The sequence below is a fragment of the Staurois parvus genome, unplaced genomic scaffold (assembly GCF_062004578.1).
Source record: "Staurois parvus isolate SC_StPar_1 unplaced genomic scaffold, SC_StPar_1.0 ptg000894l, whole genome shotgun sequence".
Classification (NCBI taxonomy): Eukaryota; Metazoa; Chordata; class Amphibia; order Anura; family Ranidae; genus Staurois; species Staurois parvus.
In genome coordinates this window covers 178,672-198,675 of record NW_028318690.1, presented here as the reverse complement: position 1 = coordinate 198,675, position 20,004 = coordinate 178,672, and the positions used below count along the sequence as shown (strand labels likewise).

Here is a 20,004-nt window from a genome sequence, read left to right as displayed (position 1 = left end):
CCCACTGACCCTAATGATGGGGCACTATGCCTCCCACTGACACCAATGATGGGACACTATTCCTCCCCCCACTGACACCAATGATGGGGCATTATTCCTCCCCCCACTGACATCAATGAAGGGGCACTATGCCTCCCACTGACACTAATGATGGGACACTATTCCTCCCACTGACCCCAATGATGGGGCACGATTCTTCCCACTGACACCAATGATGGGGCACTATTCCTCCCACTGACACCAATGATGGGGCACTATTCCTCACACTGACACTAATGATGGGACACTATTCCTCCCACTGACACCAATGATGGGGCACTAATCCTCCCACTGACACCAATGATGGGACACTATTCCACCCACTGACACCAATGATGGGGCACTCTGCCTCCCACTGACACCAATGATGGGGCACTATGCCTCCCACTGACACCAATGATGGGGCACGATTCCTCCCACTGACACCATCGAAGGGGCACGATTCCTCCCACTGACAACAATGATGGGGCACTATTCCTCACACTGAAAGGAGAAAGGAGTTGACCCCTACCAATTAGAGCCACATAGGTACTTATTAATTAATATGGAGACTCTTGACATGAGATTTGCTTCTCAGGCATTATTGAGAGCTGTAGTAGATGTGCATGTCCTTGGGATCGTCTGTCCACCCCTGCTTTAATATTTTAGTACAAGGATGGTAGTTTGCTCCTGCAATGCACTGAATACATTGGCTCTGGGTTGGCCCCTGTTGGTTGGACAAAGCAAAAGGTTTTATTGATATGTAAACAAGTAGGATTGATACATTATAATATCACCTCCATCTAGCAACTCCTGAAGAAGTGCACAAATGCTCTGTGAAACGCGTTGAGCATGCACAAATTCTGTCTCAATATATTTTGGTTGAAAGGCAATTATACTTATGTTTGATTGATGACATAAATGTGTATAATTGTTTGACTAATGATATACTGTAAATGTGGATAGATGTTTGGTGAGCAGGATCCTGTTGGAGGCAATTGATTTTGAACTTTTAAATTGATGCAATACTGGATAATTAGTACTTTTACTGTATGACGTTGAGGATATATAATAAACATGACACTTTTAAAAGTATATATCGGTTTATACCTGAGTACCATAAAAAGTACCTTCATAGTAATTGTTTCTGGTTACAAATATCCAAATTTGGGATTTAGGTTCTGGGAACGTGGTGGCAACTATGCCTTAATCACTATTTTGTCATGTTCTAAATGCACAATGATCAGTAAATTAATTTTCCTGAATTTACTACTTTTTGGAAAATATGGACAAAAGATGGACTAAGCCATTGCAGTGTCATAATAAATATAAGCATGATACTGAATGGTAAAGCAGAATGGACAGGAAGTGAGAGGCAATCTCTATAACTGAGCCCTGGATAGCAGTAAAACCTGACAGACTCATTTGACTCTACAGCAGTGGTCTCCAAACTATGGCCGGATGCGGCCCTTTGCCCTTGAGGCACTTTTTCTCCCACTGATACAAGACACTATTCCTCTCACTGACACCAACAAGGGGGCATAATTCCTGCTATTGACATCAAGAACAGGCACTATTCCTCCCACTGACACCAACAAGGGGGCATAATTCCTGTTATTGACATCAACAAGTATTATTCCTCCCATTGATACCTACGATGGGGCACTATTTCTCATATTTACACCAACTATTAGGCACTATTCCTCTCACTGAAACAAAGCATGAGGCACTATTCCTCCCATTGACACTAACAACAGCGCACTATACTTCTCACTGACACTAACGATGGGGCACTATTTCTCTAACGTACACCAAGAATAGGGCACTATTCCTCCCCCTAATGCCATAGATGCATTGTTTACTCCCAATGATGCAGGAAAATATCTACTCCCAATGGCCAAAGTCCAGTCCCCCTAAAGTCTGAAAGCCAGTAAACCGGCCCTTTGTTTAGAAACTTTGGAGACCCCTGCTCTACAGTATTGACTTTATGTTGTTACCAAGCTACCAAGTTTTTGATTCATCTTCTCAAGCTTCTAAAACCTGACAGGGGTTCTAAACCTTCCCCACGCTATGCAAACCTCATAAAAAGTATGTGCTTCAGTTGTTCTTTAATAACTTTTCACAGGGCACTGATGGCCTTCAGGGGTGCCTGCCAAGCACACTACTCTAAAGTCCACATTTATAAGGCCTATTAGTTATTTGTATTTTAACATTACTGTTATTTACAAGACCTTATTTATTGTACTTTTGTACTTTTATTACAGTATTATTTAGAAATCTATATTACTGCATTAAGACCTCTTATTGGACCAAGAACACATAAAACTGATAAATGATATAACTAAATAAGTACACATGCAAATAGTCACGAGTGTTGCAGACTTTGGCAAGTGAAAAGATAAAATAGTTTGGACAGAGGTAAGCGGTTCAGCATTTGCTTACATTGGACATTCCTGTGTAATGTTCTAAAACAGCCTCAAAAGAGTTTAAATACCACATCCAAAGATGACTATGCTCAGTATCTGAACAAACTCTCAGGATGGTAAGTACTACCCTCTCTTCTAAATATAATAAGATATTCTAAAAATAATAAGAATATTTTAGTAACAATACAAAATGATAATATAATACTTACTGCAATACATGCATTGTATAACACTGACAAATCTGAGCCTGTTTATTGCTTTCTTTATTATTTATGTTTATTTTTTTAGTTTTTTTACTGATATAATTTTGTATAACACTCACATGTTAGTAGAGTAATACAGGCATGTTTAGTATATGGTGTTGAAACACCGTGTAGAACGACTGTCACTGGTGCCTAATACATTCGCGTCCCACTGGAGTGTGGTAGCAGGAGGGAGACAGATGTGGAGCCGGCCGGCATGCACATACTCCTCAAGATGGAGGCTGGAACGCACGCTGGAGCGCAACATTGGCATAGGAGTGATAACGTCAGTGACCAGAATGCAATGTGACGCGTTTTGGAGCATGCGCTGGTCTCTAGTGGTGGAAGCGCGCTCCTTTGTCAAGCAGGGGAATCCTTCCCCTGCTTGACAAACATGTGAGTGTTCCTACTTTTATGCTGTATTAAAGTGGTCTGCTGCACTTAGAGGCGCTTTTTCTTCTCTCCTTACTACACAGAGTCTGCTACAGTACTGCATGGAGCTTGCCCTTAGTGCCATACGGATCCCCCCAATCCAAGTCACCCAGACCATCTCCACCAACTATTAGACTTTTCGGACTTGGTTCCAGTATTTGCGCTGATTATAATTCCTTTTTTTTACTTCTGACAAATGAATTAGGGATGATTTATTAGAAGCTGTGCAAAGTGAAAACTCACTTTGTAAAGTGAAGCTGTTCCACTCACTTAGTAAATCAACCCCAATGTTTACTTTGCAAAGTGAACGCTAGTGAATAAGGTAAAGCTGTGCTCAGTTAGTATATCCAATCATGTACTAGCAAAAATACTGTTTTTGTATCTCCTTGCACATTATTGGATATTTAAATTAAACACAGGTTCAACTTATTCATTAAAATGTACTTTGCTAAGTGAACAGCCTCTACTCATTTAGTAGGTGAACTCTATTATCACCCATTGGTATAGGTTTCCTGCTCCCTTACATACTGTAAAATATCAGCAACTATTCGAGGCTATGGGAATGTAGTCAAATATCAGGCATTGTATTATATATTGGTGGTTTTGTCATACTAAACTAAAGTTATTGACTTATTTTATAATTGAAAGGTACATTTAGAAAGGTAAAACAAGCACAGTGATATTCATTCAATGATAGTGCATTGGTATTAGATTCTTTCATAAACTTGCTAATCTAACTAACATAACGCACTAAACTGGTAATAGGGAGTAGAATGGGTTTAAAGATTGCAAAACACACTCGGAAAGAGACAGGTTTGAAGTTTGTTGGCAGCTTTGCTAAAGACCAGAACAGGAAGATAACAGGAAGGTAACATTCACAAAGTGATGAGTCAAGTGAGCCAAATACTGAATCAAAGGTTGCAAGGCTATATCACTGATGTGTAGAACGGAAACATTTGTGTAGTTTTGTATCAATTTGTTAAGTTACTAATTTTGTTTTTTTCCATTCGTAACAAAATTTGTTTCTTTTAGTTTAGACTCCTTTATTTGTTTTCGGCCGGTTTCAAATTTTTCCATTGGATTTAAATTATTTGATTAGAATTTGAAAATACTGAATTGATCCGAATTCATTGCGAAGAATAGATGGTTCTATTCAATCTGAAATTCACATTTCGGAAGACAGTTATATTCTTTCTAGTTCATTCTGTTTTAATCATTTCTTTTCTATTCTATTTTTTTGTTTTCTGTTCTATTTTATTCTTTTATTTTCTATTCTGTTCTGTTTTACTCAATGCTATTTTCTATTCTATTTTTTTATGTTCCATTCTTTTCTAAATTTGAAGTTTGGAGGACAGCTACAGTTAGGTCCATATATATGGTTGGACACGGGCAGAATTTTAGTTTTTTTTCAGGTATTTACAAAAACATATTCTAGCTATATTTATATAATGGATATGGGCTGAAAGTGCACACTCTCAAGTTTAATGTGAGGGTAAATTGGAGAAAAGGTTTAGGAATTACAGCTGCCTATATCATTACTTAGATTAGCAAGTTTGGTAAAGTGCTTCCAATATGACATAACAAATCAAATATCAAAAAGGAGGTTTGAAAAAACCAACTGGGGTGCAATGCGACAGCAGGCAATGATTCCATCACGCTGGGTGAAGCTTTGATGCCATTTTGGAAATTCGAATATGCTTATAGCCTGTTACAGGCTTCTATGAACTTTTTAACATGTGAGTGGAATTTTAATGTTTTTATGGAAATAAACTATTGGTCTTCACTACTGCATGTTCCTTTGCTTCCTTTTAATATATCTATTACTGGGAGATTGTTAATGACAAGGTGAATGCTGAAGAGGATCATAGTCTCAAATATAAAATAAAATATCAATTGACCTGCCTTGATTCAAATTCTATTTGCTTTTCAGACAAAATTTTGTTTTGTTATATTGGATTCATTCAAATTCATTACTATTGCAATTTAGGAATTCTGGTACATCTGAATCTCCAAATAATGAAAATTTTGTCCAAATTTCAATTTGAAACAAAACAAACTGCACATGCCTACCATTCACTGAAGACCAATGACATCCATGAGAATTCAGCTTACTCATTAGAAACCACTGACACCAGTATGGATGCAGCCTTTTCATTAACTACAGTGCATTGACCCACAACATCAATGCCAATTTAGCCCGTTCTTTCACCAGAGACCAGTGACATCCCTGAGAATGCAGCCTATCTTTTTGTAAAAGACGGTAACATCACTGAGAATGCAACCTATCTATTCATTGGAGAACAGGAACATCACACTAAATGCAGTGTATCCATTCACTAGAGACCATCAACATTAAAACACATATGCAGCCTGTCCATTCAATGGAGATCAGTGACATCACTGAGAATGCAGCCTGTGCACTCATTTGAGTCTAGCAAGCCTGCTAGAATTCAGCTTACGTGTTATTTACATTACTTAAATTATGCATTAACTAAATCAGAGGTAAAGCCCTTTTTTTTAAAAAAAGCTGACTGACAAACTTTTTTTATGACAGAAGGGAATGTGCACGTCTCTTTTGTCATAGATGCTTCTACCTGCCTGAAAGCACTTTTGTCTGTCTGTGTGCACTGAACTACACATTATTATTATTATACAGTATTTATAAAGCGCCAATAGTTCACTCAGCGCTGTACATTACAAAGGGGGACAGAACATGTGACAGAACAATACCAATACAATGCAAAACATGAGGGGATCGAGGGCCCTGCTCTTTCGAGCTTACAATCTAGGAGGGAGGGGATGGTGGCACAGGAGGAAATAGCTGTGGTGGATGGAGTGGTAGGAAGAGTGGAGGAGGTCGGCAAGTTAGCAGGGGGTGGTGTAGGCTTCCCTGTAGAGGTGGGTTTTCAGGGTGCGCCTAAAGGAGAGGAGAGTAGGTGATAATCTGATGGGTTGGGGCAGGGAGTTCCAGAGGATGGGTGACACCCTGGAGAAGTCCTGGAGGAGGGCATGGGAGGAGGAGACCAGGGAACTAGAGAGAAGGAGGTCTTGTGAGGAGCGGAGTGTGTGTGCTGGGCGGTACTTGGATATTAGGTCAGTGATGTAGTTCGGGGCAGTATGGTGGACAGCTTTGTACGTCAACGTTAGGATTTTGAATTTGATCCGTTGCGCAATCGGAAGCCAGTGGAGGGATTGGCAGAGGGCGGTGGCGGAGATGGAGCGGTTGGAAAGGTGAATGAGTCTGGCAGCTGTATTCAGGATGGACTGAAGCGGGGATAGCCAGCGGCGAGGCAGGCCAGTGAGGAGGGAGTTGCAGTAGTCAAGTCGTGATATGATGAGGGAGTGGATGAGCTGTTTAGTGGTTTCTGGAGTTAGGAACGTGCGTATTTTGGCGATGCACATGCAAAGCTCTGTGCACTGTCTCAGCACTTATCAGTGCCAAAACAATGTAACTCCTGTACACATGCACTGGAGTAGGGTCATCCCATTCTGACCAATCAAGATGACTGAAAATTCTGTATTCAATAGTTTTTTTTATTGTTTTCATAAAGTAGTGAGGAAAGAGCCAATACAATGTGCAAATGAAAAATGGCAAGAAAAGTGTGTGAATGTGGGGGGGTCCTAGAAGACCAGGTGAAGAAGGAAGCACAGGCCATGGAGGAGAGTGTAGAGGGGATAGCTTTTCTGGGTAAGTGTGCTACAATACACCAATATACAGTGAGTATTTAACCGCTAGTCTACTTGGCACTTATACCCCCTTCTTGCCCAGGCCAATTTCCAGCTTTCAGCGCTGTCACACTTTGAATGACAATACAACACTGTACCCATATGACATTTTTATCATTTTTTTGTGACAGATAGAGCTTTCTTTTGGTGGTATTTAATCACCTCTGGGTTTTTTATTTTTTCTTAAACAAACCAAAAACCACTGAAAATTTTGGAAAAAAAACTTTTTTCTTAGTTTTTGTTATAAAATTTTGTAAATAAGTGATTTTTCTCCTTCACTGATATGCGCTAATGAGGCTGCAGTGGTGGGTACTGATAGGCTGCACTGATGGACACTGATAGGTGGCACTGATGGGCACTGATGAGGAGGCACTGGTAGGTTGCACTGATGGGCATTGACAGGCATCACTGATGGGCACTGAAAGGCAGCACTGATACATGGCACTGATAGGCAGCATGGACTGACACTGATAGGCGGCACTGACTGGCACTGTTAGGCGGCACTGACTGGCACTGATAGGTGGTACTGATTGGCAGCACTGATAGGTGGCACTGATTGACATTGATAGGTGGCACTGGCTGGCACTGATGGGTGACACTGAAAGGCAGCTCAGATGGGCACTGATATGTGGCATTGATGTGCACTGGTAGGCACTGATATGTGGCACTGATGGGCACTGGCACGAATCACTGATGAGCACTGACACAAGGCACTGATGGACACTGACAGGTGGCACTGCTGGGGCTACACTGATCATCAGGGCACACTGATCATCAGTGCCCTGATGATCAGTGTATATGTCCCCTTCACGGAAAGCCAGTTACCTGCTCTCCTCTCCTCTCGAGCTGTCAGCGTGACAGCTCGAGAGGAGAGAAATGCCGATAACCGGCATTTCCCTGTTTACATGTGATCAGCTGTGATTGGACACAGCTGATCACATGACCGAGCCGACATCTTCGGCTCTTTCCGTGATCGGTGATCCACTGTGTCCAAGGGACACAGCACACCGCCGATCACCGCGTGCTCCCTGAGCCACGAATGCGCGGTGAGAATGGGAGGACGTCATATGACGTCCTCCCAGAACAAGAGAACCACCTTGCGCCGTCATTGGACTATATGGCGGGCAGGAGGTGGTTAAACCTTTTGGACCCTTGGAGTAGTTTACCATAATGTGCAAATTTTACTTTGGTAGTTTACATCTTCAAAAGTCTGGTGACAAGACATACTACAAGCCATTGACACTATTACCTATTAATCATATTTCTTTTATATTTGTGTTTTCACACCCCAAATGTTTTAAAAAGAATTGCAGCAAAAACAGAATAAAAATCACATAAAATGCCCTTTAATGCTAAGTAAAAGCCATAGTGGTAGTTGACCAATCCCATTACCTGTTTATGTATATCTGTAGAATGACAGTTATACGCACTTTGATTTTCATTATTCTATAAAACATGCTTCAAAAGTATTTTTCTACTGAAACAACTAACACAAACATACATTTTTTGCATACCTTTCAGAAATACCTTGAAACTTTTGTATTGGTTGCTAGTACCTCTTTTTTTGTGTGTGATGCAGCCTGTTTTCTCCAGAAAGCTGAACAGTTTGAAGAGCCACTAAAGGGTGAGTTAAAGTTTTTTCACCCCATTGTAAAGCTGCACATTACATCCAAACAAACAAAAGAAACCTCTAGCAATAAGTAGAGTGTGCTGCAAGCATTCATTTTCACCACACACAGCAGGCCTGGCCAAATTGCAGGCCCAGGGTCACATCCGGCTGTTTGGTTGTCCCTATTTGGCTCTTGTTGCCTCCCTAAGGAAGCTGACAGGCTCAGAGAGGCACGCTCATAGATGTCCATGTGGAGAGATGTGAGAACGGGAAGGAGAGAGCCTGAGGAGCTGACTGGTACAGTGAGGAGGCTCAGTTGTGGTGGGAGACCATTGCTTAGGAGACTTCCTTGCTCTCTCCCACCACTCTGCTACCTGGCCACTGCACACTGCAAACACCAGGAGCCCTGCACCTGTTCTTCACTCCAGGCCAGGAACTGCAGAAATCACCGATGTCAGGCTCTGTCCTTCCCATTCCAGTGCTTTTCAGAAGGCATTTGACAGGCAGTGGGGAGGTGTTATTTCACCTCTTCATTGCCTGATTTAACCTTAAAACTATAAGAAATAATCGTATATTTATGATGATAGAGATGAAAATGTATTTAAAAAAAAAAAAAAATAACCTTAAAATGCCGCCATACCACTCTGCAATTGCATGCATTGCATATGGTGGCAGAGTGGCCCTATTGTTGACTTCAATGGGCAAGTTTGACAAGTACTGCCACTTGTCAAACTCTGCAGCCCAAGGTATAAATGCTGCAGGAGTGGCATGTGAACAGCCCTTTCTGGCCGCAATTTTACAGTTCAGGTGTACAGCTGGGAAGGGGGTGGTGGACAACAGCTCAGCCGCCTGATTTTATCACCTCCCGACCACCCATCTGAAAGATACCTAATTCATGAGCAATTGTATCTATTATTTCTAGTGCCAGGTGTTTGTTTTCTATAGGTTTACTTACTTACAGACCTTCCCAGGTCCAAAATTAATATTAAGCAGAATTATGTTTGCCACCCACAACAGTTTCAATTTCTCATGTGACCCCTTTGGAAAATGAATTCCCCATCTTTGAATACAGTATAGTTGAAGATTGTTTGATCATTGTTATAATCATTGCACTGGCCTGTAATAGCATCACTGCAATACCTCAGTCAACAGAAGTAAATGTACCCATCTGTATAGGCAAGGGTACCTTCGGCAATGTTGCCATCAGCATGGACCATCACTGAGGAGGATTTACAAAAACTAAAGCAAAGTAAACATATTGGGTTTTCACAATTTGTATTATGTGCCCCTATAACTGCAAGCTTTGGAAACCTGCATAAAGCAATTGAAACAAAACTACAATCTGCAATTTCTTCACATCAAGCAGGTGTACTCCCTACACCTAGTCAGAGGAATATATTGCATGACACTAGTGTACCACTACTTCTGTATATTAGAAGGGGGGATAAATTCTACACTAACCTTCCTAAATCCTGACCTAAAAACTGTTTTTCTACTGGAGTAACAAGTAACTAAAAATCTTAAAAGGATCACCATTATAGTACGTTTTATTATTTAAAAGCATAAAGGGTTTTGAAATGATTTCATACATTCAAAGGAGGCACCAGGGAGTATTTAGCAAACATCCATCACAAAAAGGACTTCATAATCTGACGAAGTTGTGACACCGGTCACACAACAAACATTATATCCAGGCACAACTTTGCTGCTTCAGGCTAATTAAGTAAAATCAATAATAACTAGAAAAGCTACAATTTCTGGGGAAATTGTGTGAAGTGTTCTTGCCTCTACCAGTAGTCTACAACTGGAGTGGGCAGCTCCCACTCTAGTTTTGAACATTCCGCCATTCATTCCTATGGGACCAATATCACCACAAAAATGCCGATATTTCGTGAACCATTCGGCGAAACATTCCACAAAGTAATAGCACACCAATCGGGAACAACCCGCACGTTTCGGTATATTACTGTCTATGTAGTGTAAAAACTGTGGAAGGAGTTAGGGTGGTACATTTGGCTATAATAATAAGAATATAGTATGTGAGATAACAGTAAGTGGTCTTGCCATGCAAGAACACTTAATAACATAACTTATATCCAAACAATTTCTCCTTATTTAAGAGTTAAAAACATGAGAAGGTAAAGATATGCAGTTTAAAAAAAAATCCTGGGTTTGTCAATATCTAATCAAAACCATAACACTAACTCCTTTCCAGTTTTCTACCAGATGGTGGAGCAAACGTTTGGATTGTCCTTCTGAATAACAGAAGAAAAGAAAGCACCTACCCTTGCCCATCCTGTACATTTATGTCCTACTGGTGCAGTGTTCTGTATTAACAACAGCATTAGGGTTAGTTGACAGCAAACATATCCAAAGGGAACAATGCTTTCTGTAGTCTACCAATACAGATATGCCAAGGATGGGAGCTGGATCACAACAGACAAGAGCAGTCAGGATTTGGGCATTTTGGGTAATAGTGTTCCTATTTTTTTCCAGGATGTCTCTATAAGGGAAGACTATATCCACCTGGCAAAACATGGAGGACGAGGAGCTGTTTGAACTGTAATTGCAAAACAAACGGGATAATGGAGTGCTGTCACGCGTATGTTGATATTTTTAGCATTTCAATAGACTTATAAGTTGTTAGTAATATCTTCCAATCCCCATTACATTATTAGAATAAAGCTGCAATCTTATTCTGTCGTGCTTCCTACTGATTCCATGTCTTTTTATTCCTCACCTACAACAAAACAGTTTTTAACCAAATGTATACTGCTTTTAGTGATGCACTGACATATCGGTCGCTGAAAAGTATCAGCCAAAATTAGGGTTATCAGCGTTTTGCCGATAAAAAAAAATGCCAATAATAATTGACTTCAATGAAAAATTGTGTCCCACTGACTTCAATGCAAAAACGTGCCCCATTGACTTCAATGCAAAAATACCCCCTATTGATTTCAATGCAAAATCACGTCCCATTGACTTCATTGCAAAATGGTGCCCCATTGATTTCAATGCAAAATCGAATCCGTTTAACTTTAATGCAATAACACCTCCTATTGACTTCAATGCAAAATTGCCTCTATTTAGGTTTTTTAATTTTATATATATTTCATTTGATTTTCTGTCCAATTTTTGTGTTGTTACTTTCAGTAAAACTTATTTTATGTTACTTGATTGTATTTTTGAAATTCATATTCATTTAAATTCATGATAATGATTAAAAAGTCAAATATAATACAATTATATTTTTTTAAAAATATATTTTTAAAAAAACTGTCCATTTTCATTTCGGTTTTTGTCTAAGTGCATTCTGAATTTTCGGTTTTGGTTGCAGTCCAGAATTTTCATTTCAGTGCACCACTATCTGTTTTATATACTGTATATACATACTGTATAAAGGAGATCAGCTTTATGTAAATAATTTTATTTTGTGATTTGTGTGAGTTAATGTTTTTAACTCTGAATTGTGTATATGTGTCACTGTGAGGGGCTCCAGGGTATGTGCCTGATATGGAGAAAACAAACTTTTTGTTTTCTCAGAACCTTAGTAAGTCCTGTCCTTGGCCCTGTAGCCTCCATTGTTACATCCACATTGTACCTGGTAGCCAGACCCCATTAAACACTTTAAACTAGGGCCAATTCTGACTTCTCTCATGTAAATGTAAAAGTCTGCATTTTTTGCAAGAAAATATTTTGCTAGAATTGTTTTGTAGACATATTTTTCTGAAAGTAAAGGCCCTGGAGAATATAATAATGGCTGTTGCAATTTTTTTTATGTCAAACGGTATGTGCGCAGTCGTTACATACACATCAAGCACAAATGTTCAGGAAAAAATACACTTCAATGAATTTTATTGCACATAAAAACAATACCAATTTATTTTGTAAAATATAAAAGATGATGTTACACTGAGTAAATATATACCAAAACATGTCATGCTTTAACCATTTGCCGCCCGCCCTATGGCCGAATGGCAGGCGGTAAATGTCGTCAGCGTTCCGGGTGGACACCATATGGCGTCCTCCCGCACATGCACATGTCAGCGGCGTGATCTGTCACCGGCCGTGTACCTCGGATACGGCCGATGACAGATCTGAGTATCGGCCCCATTGCCGGTACCATGTGACCTGCTGTGACCAATCACAGCAGGTCACATGACAGTTGTATACAATAGATGGCTTCATTCATGCCATCCATTGTATACTGAATGGTCACAGCTAATCACATGCACATGTCATGTGATTAGCTGTGGCCAAATCACAGCTAAGCACAAGAAAAAAAAAAAACCCTGAGTGAATTGATGTCATTCAGGTAAATGCTTGCTTATAGCAAAGTAATTCTTTGCTATAAGCAAATTGTGTAAAAAAAAAAAAAAATACTGATCACTTCCCCAAAGTAGTACAATGTTACTATGGTAACATTGTACTACTTTGGTCATAGTGAAATATGAAAAAAAAATCTTAAAAAAAAGAAAAAATTTAATAAAAAATAATAAAAAAAAAAAAAAAATAAAAATATTTTTTTTTTCATACTGTCACTAGTCAGTGTCCCTGATCACCACCATGCCAGTTATACGATGACGCTGTACTGCACTGGTGACAATATGTAAAAACAAAAAAATAGTGAAACAAATTTTTTTTATTTTTTCATTTTCCAAACAATTATGACAAAAAAAATACAACTTCAAAAAACTCCCCATGCCTCTTATGAAAAAGGGGTCATTTGGGGATATCTGTATTATTCTGACATTCTTGGACCTCAAGAAATTAGATTGGCTGTCAGTACTTCAGGATTGATCAATATTCAGATCTATACCATAGTTTGTGAACTCTATAACTTTTCTACAAACTAAAAAATACATCCTAATTTGGGTTATTTTTACCAAAGACATGTAGTAGAATACATCTTGGCCTAAATTTATGAAGAACAATTATTTATTTGCAAACCTTTATAACAGAAACAAAGAAAAACTTCTTTTTTTTTCAAACTTTTTGGTCTTTTTTTGTTAATTTAGCAAAAAATAAAAACCCCAGTGGTGATTAAATGCCACCAAAAGAAAGCTCTAGTTGTGTGAAGAAAATGATAAAATTTTAGTTTGGGTACAATGTTGTATGACCGCGCAATTGTCATTCAAAGTGTGAGAGCGCTGAAACGTGAAAAATGGCCTGGGCAGGAAGGTGTAAAATTGCCCGGTATTGAATTGGTTAAAATTGTGCACGCTTGTGGAATGGTATGGTACATTAAATTATCCATAGGTAATGCTTTAAAAACCCTTACAGGTTACCAGTTTAGAGTTACACAGGAGATCTCATGCTAGGATTATTGCTGTTGCTCTTGACTTATACAGCGATACCTCACATGTGTGGTGTGATGACCGTTTACATATTCAAGAAAATATTTTTAGGAAAAGTGGGACTTTTAAGGTGCAAAGAAAAAGATATAAACTTCACAATATAGTGATGTACTTTACTATACAATGGAACACGTAAGACATAGTTTAACCACTTCAGTTCCGGGCAGTTTCACCCCCCTTCCTGCCCAGGTCAATTTTCAGCTTTTAGCAGACACACTTTGAATCACAATTGCACATGCAACACTGTACCCAAATTTAATTTTTATCATTTTGTTCACACAAATAGAGCTTTCTTTTGGTGGTATTAAATCAATACTGGCTTTTTAATTCTTTGCTAAATAAATGAAAAATAGCCAAAAAAACCCACTTTTTTTTTGTTTGTTATAAAATTTTGCAAATAAATAATATTTTTTCATAAATTTAGGCCAAAATGTATTCTGCTACATTTCTTTGGTATAAATAACTCAAATCAGTGTATGTTTAGTCTAAAATAAACAAACAATAGTATATACTGTATATCTAAAAACTGATCAATCTTTATGTACTTATGGCCTCTTACTGATCTCATTTCTTGAGGCCCGAAAATGCAAGGACAGTACAAATATCCCTCAAATGACCCCTTTTTGGAAAGTTGACACTCCAAAGCATTTACCAAGGGGCATGGCGAGTTTTTTTGAAGTTGTAAATTTTTGTCACAAGTTTTTGGAAACTCGAGAAATTAAAAAAAAATGTGGGGTTTTTTCAAATTTGTCATTTGTCTTCAGGCTGGATGGGAAGCAGTTAAAATAATGAGAAATAATCATAACAAGTAGTAAAGTTTCCTTTATGTAGATTCAAGGTGTCTTCGCATGGTTATACAGATGTTCTTATAAGTTTCAAACATGTTTTGCCCACTGCTTCTTCAGGACACACATGTGCCAAGGGTCCTTGTCGGGTGTCATGTACTGTATTTTTGCTGTTCTATTCATTGCACTGTATAGTTAAATAAACCAGCCATTTTCAACCAGGGTGCCCAGGCACCCAGGGGTGCCTTCAGGTCTCTTCTGGGGTGCCTTGGCAAAATGCCTAAAACATTGCCCAAGACTGTATACAAGCCAGCATATGGATGAAGCCTGCCTTTTAGTTATTCAAAGCCACAGGTTTTCATGGTACACCATTACCAACTTCTAGCCACCAGCATCCTAACAGCTAGTGATGTCATTGGATGATAAGGAGGATGTTGGGCGCCTGCACAGCATCCATGTTTATCCCTCCCCTGCCCCTCTCCATCAGCACTGGGGTCACATTAGAGGAGCGAAGGAGATAAACTGGGGAGAAGAAAAACATTGGAATACTAGTCAGTACCAGTGTTCAAAGGTGTGTTTGCTTTGGAAGAATAAATCAGCTCTTACATTGACTGTCCTATGTATGTGAATGTTGCTGCATTATGTAAAACTATTAGTTTAGTTTTTTACATTTTAGAATGGGGTGCTTCACGATTGTGCAGAATTTTAAAGGGTGCGTGGATTTAAAAATGTTTGAGAAACACTGATATAGACAGTTAGATGCTGCCCAAGATGAGAAGGGGTTAACCGTGTCTTTCTGAGTCCTGCCCACTGCTGTAAGCCACATAAATACAGGGGAGGGCTCAAAGCTCTCTCTCTTCCACATGGGATTTACAGAGGAAGATTTGTTGTAACATACAGTCCCACTGGAGCACGTGGATCCCTTCTATGCCATCCAGCTGGGATTCCCCCTGGACTAGGATCCTTCCAGCACTGGACTTTTGCTGAATGGACTTTGCTTTCTGGAAAACTATGAGCCTGTGTAGCCTGCATTAGTTAGTTAAAGCTGGACTATTTCATGTGTGCTGTACTGTTGATCTAAGTTGCTGAATCTAAAGTACAGCTGTAAACTGTTTCAAGCCTGGTCTGAATTTAATTAAAGGGGTGCATGGTGGTTCCTGGCGTATGAAAGAACAGGGTCAGTTAGGTACATGTATGAAGGTATGAAGAAAGCTGCTACAAAAGGTCTACTTTGCAAGACAAGCAGAAGGAGTAATGCAGTTGCTGGCAAGAGAAAATGAAAACAAACAGAAGTGACAGGGGACTGATCTCCAGCACACAGCCTGTGATTGTCAGCCTTTGTTCCATTCCTGTGTGCTTTGTGAAGGAGGGGGGGGAGGGGTATGTCTCTTCCCTCCAATCTGCCCTCAGACATCTCCTCACTGAGTGCAACTTCAGCTCCCCACCCCCTACATTTTGGAAGGTCAGACAAGCTGTAGAAATTCTGAACTTTGAATAGCTGTACAGAAGAAAATATTTCAGATAAACAGGTAGAACTTATGTAGGAGGACTTGTTTAATCCCTCTCTGTCACCTGAGGCCTTTCACTTCAGTGGGTATTTACAATCACTTTAAATTCTTTGCATGCTTTGTTCTTGTATGGCACAATGACTTGCATGTCTAGCAGCGTCCAGTAGAGTAGTAGGTATGACTGATAATACTTTTTTTTTCCAGTTATGGGAGACCATTCAGCCATGACAAAAACTGCAAATTCAAATTTGATCGGAAGGCCTGTAAGTTCGTCCTAATACCAAATGAGGATCCAAAAAAGCAGTGCATGGGATATGGCATGAAGGGCTAAATACATTATGCTGGAAACATCTACAATATTATCTCTTTCAAGACTTCAAATGTAAAATTATTGCATCCAGTACCATGTAAAATAAATAAATAATGAAATCAGGAAAAGATTAAAGATAATCTATTTATTGCTGCACAAATAATGATCGGTTGGAGTAAAGTTATCATCTCTTCCAGTAAATATAATGTGAATTTTGTAATGATGTGTACCTGTGAGCTACTATGGTGGTATATAAATACTTATAAATGATTAACTCCTACAAATGTGATGGTGCATCAACACAAAAACACATACTCATAATGCTGTGTAAGAATAAGTAAATAAAATATTAAATGTGTCGCGCTCCTCAATGGTATTTGGTGATATATAATAATATATAATTTATATAAAAAATAAATAAATCTAAATAAATCTAAATAAATATTAATCCATGGTGATATAATTTAAAATTGAAACACTCCTTGTGCTATATTTGATTAACCATATTAATAAAATAGATGATGTGAAAAAAGCAAATAAATTCAAATTAAATAAATTCAAATTATATGGACACAATATTAAAATTAATCAAATCAGGTAAACAAAGAAACCCCCATACATAGTGGTATTTATGTGCAAAACATATGTGCAAAAATGCAAAAAAATTGCACAAAACAGTTGTATAAAAAATGAAAAAATATATATATATATATATATATATATATATATAAAACAATAAACTAATTCATATAAAAATAATAAATAATGATAAAACAGTGCAAATAATATAGTGTGCTCACTCTCACTTGTGCAGCCTGAAATAGTGATTAGAGCTATATACTGATTATCCTTAACTCAGGTGACATATAATTGTCCCGATCTGTATATACAAATGGAAAATATATTGCTGTTGAGGTAGACTGTAATATTACTTTCCTTCCACTAGATGGCCTCCCAATTTCTTCTGGGTTATGAGGGCTGGATGGATGGAAGTAGATATCTCCCCTCCTCCTGTTAGGGTCTATCTCCTATCTCCTCTTCTTCCCTTTTGCTCCTCCAATTTAGGCCATGTAAAAGAAAGATTCCCACATAGTGCTTTATCCTTCATAAAGGGTTTTAATATGTCTCCAGACAAATGCAAACTCACATTCCACAGAATAATACAGAGCGTTTTTTGAAATGTGTGCCCTCGCACAATAACAGTACTCGCTGTTCCGCTGATAGTGGCGTTGTGACGTCAGAGCCCCTCCCCTACGCGTTACGCCACAGGGTCACGTGGCTTCCTCAGGGGGATGTAGACATGGGGGTTTCTTTGTTTACCTGATTTGATTAATTTTAATATTGTGTCCATATAATTTGAATTTATTTAATTTGAATTTATTTGCTTTTTTCACATCATCTATTTTATTAACATGGTTAATCAAATATAGCACAAGGAGTGTTTCAATTTTAATTTATATCACCATGGATTAATATTTATTTAGATTTATTTAGATTTATTTATTTTTTATATAAATTATATATTATTATATATCACCAAATACCATTGAGGAGCGAGACACATTTAATATTTTATCATCTCTTCCAGACTGTTGTTTTAAGAACAGGCTCATGAGAGATAGTAACCAGTGATGTCTTGGGGGGAGCAACAGTACTAGATTTTTCTAACATTCAGCAATATTCTGCCTGTGCATATAAGTAGTTTCCTTCTAAGGGCTAAATGGTTTTAAACCAACCCTGTAGTGCAAATCAATTATAGCAATCATTTACTTCACCTCCAATTTGAACACACCTGCCCCCCCCCCTGCATTTATTGCCCTTAGCTCCTTTCAATGTCTAGCGCTACCCCTGCCAACTTGGGCTCTTTGTTCTGCATCTAACCTTCAATACCAACCTCAGCCCCTCTGACACACCTGTTTGAATGAAAGTCACTACAAGCACCTATAAGAATGGATATAGATAACTTTAACTTGGCTGTGATTTAGCACCAGGAAATGGACACAAGACCGTTTAGTATTAAATGAACTCAATGTATTGGTATGGGTTAGAATGAATGGTAGTTTGAACATAAATGAGCATACAGAAGATAAGTTTAGACACAAGGGGGGGGACCTGAACCTGGTGCACTCAAAATCTGGTGCAGCTGTGCATAGAAACCAGTCAGAAGTTGATTGGTTACTATGCAGAGTTGCACCAGATTCTGTATCCACCAGTTTTAGTAAATCTCCCCCACAGTTTGCTAGACAGTATAATCACTACTCTAAAGTAACTTATAATTGTGTCCTGTACCACTAAACTCAATCAACTCATAAATCAGCAAAGTTGGTAATAAACAGTGCATATAAGCTTTAATTGCAATGTAAATAATAATACTATAACTAGTTTGGAGTGCACTCTAGAAGAATGGCTAGGATATAGTGCAAAGTCCCCTGAGATGTACCTCTTAGCATAAGCAATAAGTTAAGGTCTCTGTGTAGCAGCTGTAAAGGGGCAGTCATTAGTTTTAACTCTTCAGCCGGCCAGCATTGGCACCCAGTTGTACCGTTGGTGCAGTCAAGCTTGCAGACAGCAATATCACTACTTGATAGCTGTATGGTCAGTTCCTAAAGGGCTCAGTCTCTCTAGCAGCAGTAAATCCCCACAGCAGCAGATCACCATCTGGTCACACACAGCGATTAATACACTCTCTGCTCTGTACCCAGGTGAGACTGTCTAACGGCGCCCCCAAATTCAGGAATCCGGATCCCACTCTGGCTGCTGATATGCAGCAGTGATTGTGCACACTGGACAGCGATGTGCACTCTTTGGTCTACCCCATGGCAAGAAGAAGCTGTGTCTTGTACAGCTCAGGAAAATGCAGCTCTTTCACCCCCTCCTCATAGCAATCTCCTCTCTGGAAAATGTAGTTCAAAAGCTCTTGATTACACAGTAGAGTCTCTCCTCAGAACTACAGTTCCCACAGTGCATTGCTACCTGACTTAGTCTATTGAACTCTTCCTGATCAGTTGCATCCTCCTTTTGCTGAAACAGCTGTTAACCAGTTCAGCACCACAGGGTTACAGCTACAAAGGGTAGCTGCAGCCAGTGTTTCTCTCACTCTCCCTTTTTAGCCAAGCACCTGACTACATATGGAATCGATCCCCCGTTATTCAACCTTTTTCTCTTCATGGATTAACCCACTTCCTTCCACTTTTTTTCTTTTTTTGCTGTATGTAGTGATAGAGGCAACATTTTGCTGTGAGCCCAGGCCAGACTGAATATAAATCCATAGGGGCGGGTTCATGACAGCATTGGCTCATAGGACACTGGGCATTACTGAAATTGAAACAGGACTGTTGCTGGACCTTGGAGTGGTGTGTGGGAAAGTGGCGCTTTAAGATTTAAACAGAAAATATCAATGCAAAACTATTGCTTGGCCCAAGCACTGCCTTGGTGTGCTAGCCATGCACAAATACTCTACAATGTTGTTATATCAAAATAATATACTAATTTTTCCTTGCATATAATTTAGCTGGCTTGAAGTTGCAAATCAGAATGGTGCTTTCTTACATCAGCATCAAAGTCCTGAGTAAAAGCAATGCCACAAGACAA

The 20,004-nt window shown here is 39.0% G+C and overlaps 1 protein-coding gene across 1 annotated transcript; it reads left to right on the top strand.

The window, feature by feature from the left end:
- Positions 1 to 2,438: 2,438 nt before the first annotated feature.
- On the top strand, positions 2,439 to 16,553 carry LOC149442351 (beta-microseminoprotein-like). The gene is made up of 4 exons (XM_089656180.1): positions 2,439 to 2,560; positions 8,366 to 8,468; positions 10,950 to 11,055; positions 16,308 to 16,553. Exons 1-4 carry the CDS (start codon positions 2,558 to 2,560, stop codon positions 16,432 to 16,434), a joined length of 339 nt encoding a protein of 112 aa, XP_089512306.1. The 5' UTR covers positions 2,439 to 2,557; the 3' UTR covers positions 16,435 to 16,553.
- Positions 16,554 to 20,004: the final 3,451 nt, after the last annotated feature.

Coding starts and splice junctions, on each gene's coding strand:
- LOC149442351 (XM_089656180.1), top strand. Junction 8,469..10,949: donor GTTTGAAGAGCCACTAAAGG/GTGAGTTAAAGT, acceptor ATTTTTTTCCAG/GATGTCTCTATAAGGGAAGA. Junction 11,056..16,307: donor ATAATGGAGTGCTGTCACGC/GTATGTTGATAT, acceptor TTTTTTTTCCAG/TTATGGGAGACCATTCAGCC.